A 9,889-nucleotide genomic window follows, 5' to 3' on the forward strand; every position below is an offset into this window, starting at 1 on the left:
GTCTCTCCTAACAAGACCAGGTTTCCTCCAGAAGGTTTGCCAATTATCTATGAAGCCCACATCGTTTCTGGGACACCACTCAGACAGCCAGCAATTTAAGGAGAACATGCGGCTAAACATGTCACTCCTGGTCTGATTGGGGAGGGGACCAGAGAAAACTACAGAGTCCGACATTGTTTTGGCAAAGTTGCACACCGATTCAATATTGATTTTAGTGACCTCCGATTGGCGTAACCGGGTGTCATTACTGCCGACGTGAATTATGATCTTACTGAATTTACGTTTACCCTTAGCCAGCAGTTTTAAATTTCCTTCAATGTCGCCTGCTCTGGCCCTTGGAAGACAATTGACTATGGTTGCCGGTGTCTCTAGCTTCACATGTCTGAGAACAGAATCACCAATTACCGGGTGTGTTGCCGAGTGGGGAAAAACGGTTAGACACATGAACGGGTTGGTGGTGTACCTGGGGCTTCTGTTTAGGACTATGCTTCCTCCTCACCATCACCCAGCCGCCCTCTTTCCCCAGCTGCTTGGGGTCTGCCGGGGAACAGCTAGCGGGGCCTACGCTATCTTCGGCTGCACCAGCTACAGGGGCCTGGCTAGCTATGGGTGAATGAAGGGTGCGAAGCTGAGTCTCCAATTCAGTAATCCTGGCCTCCAGAGCTGCAAATATGCTGCATTTGTTACAGATATCATTACTGCTAAAGGAGGCTGAGGAGTAACTAAACATCTGACACAATGAGCAAGAAAGTGCAGGAGGGACAGGTGAAGTAGCCATGGTGCTAACGAGTCGGCTACGAGCTAAGCTAAGCTAGCGAAACAGTACAGAGACAGTGAGTGAATACTTTGGCTATAAATTAGGTAGTGAGTACACAGAAAGTGTGCTTCGGATGAAGCACGTGAAGATTATACTATGAAAAAGAATGTATTTAAAAGTTGTTAATTAAATTGCTACGCAAATAAGCTACTCAGAAACACCACTGTGTTTGAGCAGGAACAGGAAGTGATACTCTACCGCAGAGCGAGCGAACACCAAGTGACAGCGCCACCAAGAGTCAGATGAAACGAGTGTGGACGCAAAGTAATGATCCCAAACGCAATCCATTTGTGGATAATAGCGCTCACTGTGGTTCGCTGGAGACCCAAAGCCTTAAAAATGGCTTTATAAGCCTTTAGGCTACGTTCACACTGCAGGCGAAAGCGCATCAAATCCGATTTTTTTTTACCCTATGCGACCCATATCCGATCATGGTCTGACAGTGTGAACGGCACAAATCGGATATTTTCAAATCCGATCTGGGTCACTTTCGTATGTGGTACTGAATCCGATACATATCCGATGTTTTAGAAAGCGACTGCTGTTTGAACGGTCAAGTCGCATTAAATCCGCCTTTTACGTCACCGACACAAGACTGAAGCCAATTATCAGCGCCAGAGAAGCGCCCGAGAAGACATCGCGAACGCTTCCTGGCCATCCAGTGTAGATGTTAGTGAAACTGTTGGGAAGACAATGTGAACATTTTATTTGTACTGTATAATCTGCAGATTCTGACAGAAATCTGCAGCTATCATTTGAAGCACCGCTCCTCTCTTAAACAGCAATAAGGATCATTATCAGGTTATTTACATTATTATGTAAATAACAAAATAACTTAAAGCAAACATTGGGAAACGAAGTCTGCATATTAAGGGCCATCAGTCAAACAATACTGTTGCTCTGGGTCTAAACAGAGCTCGTTGTGTGTGAGAGCTTCTTTTGCGCATGCGGGCCGCTTTGAGCGTTCACACTAGAGCGCGTTTGCTGTCGCATTTTATGTGTAGTGTGAACGAGCAGACAAAAAAATCGGATTTGATCAAAAAATCGGAATTGAGCATTAAGACCTGCAGTGTGAACGTAGCCTTACTTTGTTTCTCATCTGTTCTTGAGTTTCTTTAGATCGGGGCATGATGAGTTGCTTTTTTTGACCTTTTACACTTTACACACTGGTGTCACTATGTTTAAGTTAAACAATCATTCATTATGGTTATAAAAATTTCATCAAAGGTAAAATAGACAGTCACAGAGAGATTTTAACTTATCAAATGACTGCAAACAACTACCTTACCCGAAAAGGCTAAGGCATATCCGGAAACTGAACACAAAATAACCAAATTAAACAAAGAAAAGGCAAAAGAAAATTAATGGGGAAAAAATCCGGGACTCTCCACCAATTGCTCTTAGAACTGAAGAAGCTTCTCGGATGAGAGGTGAAACGTAATGTTATATTAACAGTTATATCATTTTTTTTTTGTCTTCTATAATGACATTAAAAAAATAAAACTCCCATTACCATTCAGTTTTTGCTTCCAGACTTTTCACATTGGATGCAGTTCATTGGTTAAAAATATGCTGTGCAAATTATTTTCATACCATGCATTTGTCCTTGTAATTTTTTTTCTTTCTTTTTTTTGAGTGTGGCATGAACTGGAGGGGGTGTGTCGTGCTGGAAACTTACTCCAAAATAAAGATCATGTGGAGGCTCGGGTTTTTTCCAGCCGAGAAACACTGCCCTCTAACGGAGCACGTCAGTATGGCAAAAATAACAGCACCTTCGGATGAAACCATTCAAGTGACAAGGTATCGATGCGGCCACGGGTTACTCCAAATCTGATGAAAATACCACTAAGTCATCAGCGTGGTAGAATAAAATATTAGTGTTAGGAAATAAAAAAGAAATACCTGCGATGGATGCTTTGATAAGGTTTGTGGGGATTGTTTCCGTCCCCGTGTAATTCGGTGGAGTGGTACGTTCCAGTAGTATTGAAGGCAAAGCTGAAAACGGTTTGTTTTTGCCGAGAGGAAGAAACGTCGCTGCTATTCGCAGCTGCTACCTCGTCGCTTTAATAAACGGTTGTGACATTTCGTTTACGTCTGGTTGGTTTTTCGACAGCAGCTTTTGCCGTTTTTAGCTCGCCATGGCTCTGTGCGGGGGTGTCGGAGCCATGGCTTTGCCCAGCGAGCTTATTGTCCACATATTCTCCTTTCTGTCCGACCGAGACAAGCTCCGGGCCTCGGCTGTGTGCTCTCGCTGGAGGGAGTGTTTGTTCTACCCCGCGCTGTGGACCGAGCTCAAACTGCGAATAGGTGGTGGTGGATGCTCCAGCTCTGACGAAACCCCGAAGCTTGAGTTCCTTATGCGAAAGTTTGGCTCTTTTGTGCGAGACTTGCAGCTAGAACTCGCACCGGTGGAAGGAAACCTTAGCCATCAGAACAGCGACCCGTCGTCCGCCAGAGTGGACCAGCCTCCGGGTCCCGATAGCGACCCGCAGCACAAGGAGCGATGGAGGGATGCCGTGGCCACCTACTTGGACCAGGTGTTATGTGTGTTCACCAGCATCCGAAACAATAGGTAATACTAGAAAATAACCTCTGAAAATGTCTGCTTTGATATTTTTAATTGGAGTGAAAAATTCACTTGACATGTTCGCCCTGTTTTGTTTTGTTTTTTTTTAATTTCTCGGGTTTAGATGCGTCGCAGTGAGCTAGCAACTGGCTAGCTCAGTTAGCTATAAACAAACCCTGGCATTAGGAGTTACGTAATCATGCCAGGTCTTTGCAGTGGCAGCAAGCGTTATGCATATGGTTTATTAAGGGCACCTTTGCATGCATAAATTAAATGGTGGTGCATGTGCGAGGCATCTGCATGCCTTTTGTCACCTGTCCTATTTTACACTTCTCATTATGGTCTCTCCATAGCAGCAGGTACAATGCAGCACTGGTGGAGGCTAGAAGGCTTTGTTGGCTGTGACTTGCTGATATCAGCACTGACACACACACACACACACAAATATACAGTGTGTGGATGTATTTAGCCTGTTGTCCGTTTGTAGGACGTGATCACTTATATTCTCTCTCACACACACAAAGGATAATTTCTCCTACTCTGTCAAAATTTGACACTGTTAACGCTTCTAATTTCATTGGTGCAGCTGTGTCACACCTTTTTCCACCTTCTCCCGTCTTCTTTACAGTGTTTTGTGATGCTGGCATTCAAAACTGGTTGCTTTGTCTTAATTCTACTAAAGGGGTTGAAATATTTGACATTATTTTGTTGTTTGTTTTAAAGTTGTTTCAGTTTAAGGATAACTTAAACCCTTTCCCACTTCCCTGCTGGTGTACAGCTTTACTAGCTAGATCCAGAAAGTTGCATTTGGTGCCAATGCTGTCTTTTAACTGATAACGTTTCAGTTCAGTAACAGGCTGTTGTTTTTATAAGCTTCAGCGGCAAAGGAAGGATGTTCTCCCACTTCCTACACAACACTTTCACTGACTATCGGTGTGTATCAGGCAACATATAGACACCAATAATGATCTATCTGTGGTAATCCACTTCCAGACACCTGATTTATTCAAACACACTTTTAAAATGTGACAAATTTGGGTTCATCCAGATGTAAAATTGTGAAAGTGGGCTTGGTGGGGAAAGCAGAACTGAAATAAATGGATGAACTTGTTCCACTGATCTCATCATGGTGATGAAGCATTATGAGAATCTAAGAACCATGGTCTGTTTTGTGCATGGTAGTTTTGAAAAGATCAGGACTACAACCTCTAACTTCAGAGCTCGCTATTGGGTAATGAAAAGCCTGTTTTTTGTTTGTTTGTTTGTTTGTTTGTTTTTGTTTTTTGTTGTTGTTTTCTGGGGGGGGGTTGTTCCTTTCATTTAGTGCACTGAGCCAGCTCCACCAGCACTGACATATGTTCCGAATAATGAGAACAGGCAAGTTGTTGTTTCTTTCTAAGGGCACTAAGTAGCTGCACATGAGCCCATAAACCTGAACTCTCAGCAGATACACAGGAAGTGGGTATATCAAATGTAACATGCGCTTCACCTTGCAGGTACGCCTGTGCCATGTGCGGCTGTATGAAACCCTTGTGGTTGCACTGGTGCATGTGCGACACTTATGCAGGGGATATGTTCCCATCAGTATTGAGTTGGCTAATTCAGACATTTAAAAATGTTGGGAAAATGGCCTACAACAGGAACTGTTTTCAATAAATGATGGCACTTTGCGAAGTGTTGATTGTAGGGATGCACTAATTATGAAATTCTGGGTTAATGGAACCTGTTTGACTATTATTTGAAGACTACACATCACCCAGATAAGGTTCATATTTGTTTATAATGTAATGGCTGTTGGTATCTTGTGTCGTTGTACTGTTGGACTATTTAAAGGTCGTCATTATCATTCATAGGGATGCTGACTTTAAGCACAATCATTATGAAAACAGTAAAAATAGTGTTAACTGATTTCTTAAGATATTCATATACATGTTATTGTCATTTGCAGTTATTTGATTGTAACTTATGTCTGACCAAATTAAACTGAAGTGATAAAATGGCTTAAAATGTTAAAATGTAAATTTTCCAATACGTTTATAACATGAATAAATCTATTGCCTCTTAATCCTGTTGGTTCATTTAGCCAAAACAACACTGATGTGAAAGAAAATGTCATCCTATTTGCAGATAAACCTGCCCTTACCTCTTATGTTTGTAACCGGTCCTATAAAGAAATTCGTCCTTTCTGCTTTTCGCCACGTTTATGTTGGTGATCTTCCAAACATTACTATCAAAAGAGGTGTAGATCGTCTGTTTGAAACAAGGTAATTGGCTGCATTGTGACCACTATGCTTACATTGACTGCATCAGTGTTCGAAAGAATCAACTTTGGCGTATACACTGCTGCTTGATCTTTGCCAATCTATTTTGGGTGCCAGCATATAAAGGGCTTTCAACAGCACTGCGGGAAAGTGCAGGGCAGCCATAATTCTGTGCGGGATAGAAAGCAGCTCAGGAGAAGTGAAGACTAAATTACACTGAACAAAATTGCTGCAGTTTGTTTAACAGGTGAAACCTTTTTTTTTAAGTTGTTTGGATCAGATGACTCATCTGACTTGCTGCTGTTGATACAGGTGTTCTAGTAATAACTGCAAATTTTTTTTTTAATTTTTTTTTTCTCTAACTGTACGTGTCTTTGTCTATTCAGAAATCTGCAGAAGCTGAGTCTGTATGGAGACACATTCATTCTCCAGCAAGAGGGACTACTAGACAGCTCTCACCTGCATGTAATCCACCAGGGGGACAAAAAGATCAATGAGTAAGTCACAACATCGAAGCATGAAAACAGGTTTCACTGAAATGACTGACAAATGTGATAATTAAAGCTGCATGTGGGTGTGAATGAGTAATATTTCCAAAACTGCATCTTCTTGTTGTTATGGAAAGTCTGCGGTGTTTGGTGTCTCTAAAGGGCAATTAATTTACAAAATTAAGAAAAGACAGTTTTTCATCACAGGAAAGTCTTTGTCCACGTCAAACACTCAAAGTGTGTGTCTGGTTTCCGCCTAGAAAACTGAGTAGCAAAGCATTGACTCTCTGAAAAAGGAGCGTTTGTTTTTGTGTGTTGTTGGTGTTTAAAAGACTGAGGGCTTTAAATAGTGGTCATTTACATAACCCAGTATCCAACGTCTATGTATATCAACCCTGATGGAAAATTTTGATTCCCATCAAATCTGAATGCATGTACACACCTCTGCACTGAGCAGACAGCAAATGAATTAAACCAATACGGAAGTGCCAAAAATGCTGGCCACTTGAGGCTGGCTCCAAAAGCAAATCAGTCCCAATAGACTCCATTTTTTAAATGGCCAACTTTACAGCTTTAAGAAACATATTTACAGCTTGAAAGAAAAGCTCCTGGCTTTAGAGAGAGAGTGAGAGTGTGTGTGTGTTAAAGTAAAAAGACAGAAAATGTTATGACTTGAATCCAGTTTTATGTTCTGTCAATTTGTGTTTATTAATTGCAGCAGCCTAAATCAGTCATTGCATTTGAGTTCGGCCCTCCTGCTGCTATTTCTTATTTATTTCCCGTCATTCTCTGAGTGTTTTTGTATTTGGGACACACGTTATGGTGGATGATGGATAGCCATGCTCTGATAGGTACATGTAGATCCACTCCCTGTCTCAATGATGAGAAGTGGACTATGAAGAAGGTCACACAACCTCGTTTTTTTTAATACAGTGTTTGTGTCCAGTATGCCTCCCAGACAGCTCTCACTTTTTGGGGCATGTACATGGGATTTCTTAGGGTATTTAGAGGATGAGGACAGTGCCTTGTTTTTGTTTCTTGAGGTCCAGAGCGTATTGTCCAGCTGCAGTTTTTACTGATGTACAGTAACATCCACATGAATGCAAGGATCCCAGATTCCTCAGCAGAGTGATCCACTGTAACAGTATGATCAATAGCATTCACTTAACTTGCGAAGCGTTTCATAGTTGGCCGGTTTGTGTCAGGTGTTTTTAATGTCAGTTTAACTTACAGAGCACATGGACTACTGGCTTTTCAGAATAACATGCACATCATTGCCTGCCTTGATAGCTTTTTGTCTCATTCACAGCAGTTGTGGATTTGTTTTGTAGCTGAGCAGTAGTTCAGTAAGTGATGTTTAAATAAAAATGAGATTTCAGTGTAGCTTCTGTGCTCTGTGGTTTGTGTTGTAGACACAATTGGCCATAAAACACTGTGTGAAATGCACCAAGTTGCTGAGCATAGCTCCACCAGTCTGATTGTAGTGTGTGTGTCGAAATTGTTTGGACATCATTACAATAGATCCATTTTAGGCTTACATTTAAACACATAAAGTCAGGACATTTTGAAAGTGTATATACCCTGATGATCTTTTCTTTCTTTACTCCACTGTCAGGAATGATTTTGGGGATTGTTTTGTTTTTTGTTTTTTAAACCAGATTTGACGGCAGCTGTAGTCATTCTGGTTTTTTAAATGGTCTTTCTTTGTCTCTCGATAGAATCCAACAGTTGTTTATGGAGGTCCTCTCCAACAGCAGGCAGCTGAGGTGGCTGTCTTGTAGCTTCATGCTGGGCCTGGTGACTTCCTGTTCTTTATCCTGCCTGTCCAATCCTTCAGCTGAGACCCTACAGCACCTAAGTTTACTGGACCATCAGCTAGGTATGTCTGTTACATCATATAGTTTGTAAACATTATGTGACAGTAATGCTGAATAACTGAAAGTTTTCCTCCGAATTTCCCTCAGGGCCCCTCGTCTCCCCATCTGAGTTGGATCGCCTCTCTAACCTTCATTCTCTGGCTCTCGATTTTACTGACTTTACATCTGAGCTTTGTGGTTTGCTGGCATCTCCACGGCGAACTCCACTTCATCGCCTCTCCCTGCTGCTCAACGGGGCCACCCTGGAGTTTAAATCATTAGAAGGGACTGCTACAGAGGATAACTGGAAGGCACTGGTACTGCTGTGATTCTGTATTGTGGCTTTTATTTCATGCTGAATTGAGGCTCTGTGTATTTAGTAAATTGTAGCATATCAGTAAGTTTACCTGGTCTTCCCCAGGTTCGTGTAAGCGCCAACCTGCGAGTGTACGTCATGGCCCTGGAAGTCGACAGCTCTGAGCTCCTCAGGGTCCTAAAGCCGAGCCTTCCCCTCGAGCGACTTCACCTCGACAGTTACAGCATGCCGGTGACCGACGCCACACTGGAGCTCATCTCCCAGCAGTACAACAAAACGCTGACTCACTTCCTGCTCCTGAGGGATGGCCCTGACTTCCCTGACCTCAGCATCAATCGTAACGAAGACCCTTTGGTCCTCTTGACATGGAGATGTACTCAGCTGGCTGTACTCGTGATACATGGTGAGTTCAGTTTTGTTTCTTTGATAGAATGTGAGCTGTAGTTGGTCAGATCTGTGTGGCTAGTGGTAATAATTCCATACAAAACAGGCCTGTAGTGACTGTTTTCTAAACAGTGCAGCAAGCTGTGGACTTACTGTTGTGACTGTGGACACACCAGTCCAATATTTTTAGATTGCATCCCTGGAAAAAGCTGAATAATTGTATTTTTTTTTAAAATATATTTAAAAGCCAGTCTACAGACTATTATTTAATTCAGTGGTATGCTTACTACACTGCGCATCGGCAGTAGTGCACTGGCTGCTAGCAGGAGAGCTAATGTAGCTTGAAGGAAGCCAGCAGTAAAGTAACTGCAGAGTTCATTGGCAGTCTTGCCTTCCTGTAGGCCGTATTAAAAAGAAGTTGTTATGGTTTGTTTCGAGTATAAATCTGCAAAACATGTTCATTATTAGCTTTGAAATCTGAATGATTAATTCCTGAATCCATTTAGGTTACACTGTGTGGTCCCATAACTTGGTGGCCATCTCCCGACTGCGAGGCTCCAGCCTCCGTGTCCTGACCGTCTCCGAGGAGAGCATCGACTTTGATCCAGACCAGTCGGTGTGCGTAGAGGGCGACCCAGTCCACAACCTGGTGAAGGAGGTTTCTCTGGGCCTCGGCCGTGTCTGGCAGCCTTGCCTGGATTCCAGCGTGTTTTTGTCCGAACCCACCCAGCACTTCCATCATGAGCTGCGCGCCTTCAGCATGGGCATGTAGACAGGGGATGGCAAACCCAAGACATCACAGCCTAAACTGTGTCAAGACCAGACCAGACCAAGACCCAACGAAAAATCTAAAGTGGAGCTTAAGAATAGTCTATAAATTATGTGAACTGACGTGAGCTGATTGTTTTTATTTTTTAAATTTTTTTTCCATAATTAAGTCTGACCATTTTTCAACGTCGTCTTGCTTTGCTTATTATCCAGTTGGCCAGTTGCTTGAAAAATGGATTCAGCTTCTGATGTTTTAAATATATGTATATTGCAGATAGGAGTATTCACTTAAAACTGGATTGCTAATTACAATCTGAAAAGCATTCGGTTTGAATATCACACAGAGATCTGACAGCTGGCAGGACTTCACAGGTTTTAGTTTGTGGGTCAGCGTACGGCTTCCAGCGCCCGCTCAGCTCAGTCTGGTCTGGTC

The 9,889-nt window shown here is 42.5% G+C and overlaps 1 protein-coding gene across 1 annotated transcript; it reads left to right on the forward strand.

The window, feature by feature from the left end:
- Positions 1-2,827: 2,827 nt before the first annotated feature.
- fbxo33 (F-box protein 33) lies at positions 2,828-9,579 on the forward strand. Its single transcript, XM_026151706.1, has 6 exons — positions 2,828-3,389; positions 6,031-6,141; positions 7,851-8,011; positions 8,097-8,305; positions 8,410-8,707; positions 9,195-9,579. Exons 1-6 carry the CDS (start codon positions 2,956-2,958, stop codon positions 9,458-9,460), a joined length of 1,479 nt encoding a protein of 492 aa, XP_026007491.1. The 5' UTR covers positions 2,828-2,955; the 3' UTR covers positions 9,461-9,579.
- Positions 9,580-9,889: the final 310 nt, after the last annotated feature.

The sequence above is a fragment of the Astatotilapia calliptera genome, chromosome 19 (genome assembly GCF_900246225.1).
Source record: "Astatotilapia calliptera chromosome 19, fAstCal1.2, whole genome shotgun sequence".
Classification (NCBI taxonomy): Eukaryota; Metazoa; Chordata; class Actinopteri; order Cichliformes; family Cichlidae; genus Astatotilapia; species Astatotilapia calliptera.

What these genes read in the sequence shown, in the direction of transcription:
- fbxo33 (XM_026151706.1), top strand. Translation starts at nt 2,956, where the DNA reads ATGGCTCTGTGCGGGGGTGTCGGAGCCATGGCTTTGCCCAGCGAGCTT. An exon ending in ACCAGCATCCGAAACAATAG is followed by an intron (nt 3,390 to 6,030) that starts GTAATACTAGAA and finishes TTGTCTATTCAG; the next exon opens with AAATCTGCAGAAGCTGAGTC. An exon ending in GGCTGTACTCGTGATACATG is followed by an intron (nt 8,708 to 9,194) that starts GTGAGTTCAGTT and finishes GAATCCATTTAG; the next exon opens with GTTACACTGTGTGGTCCCAT.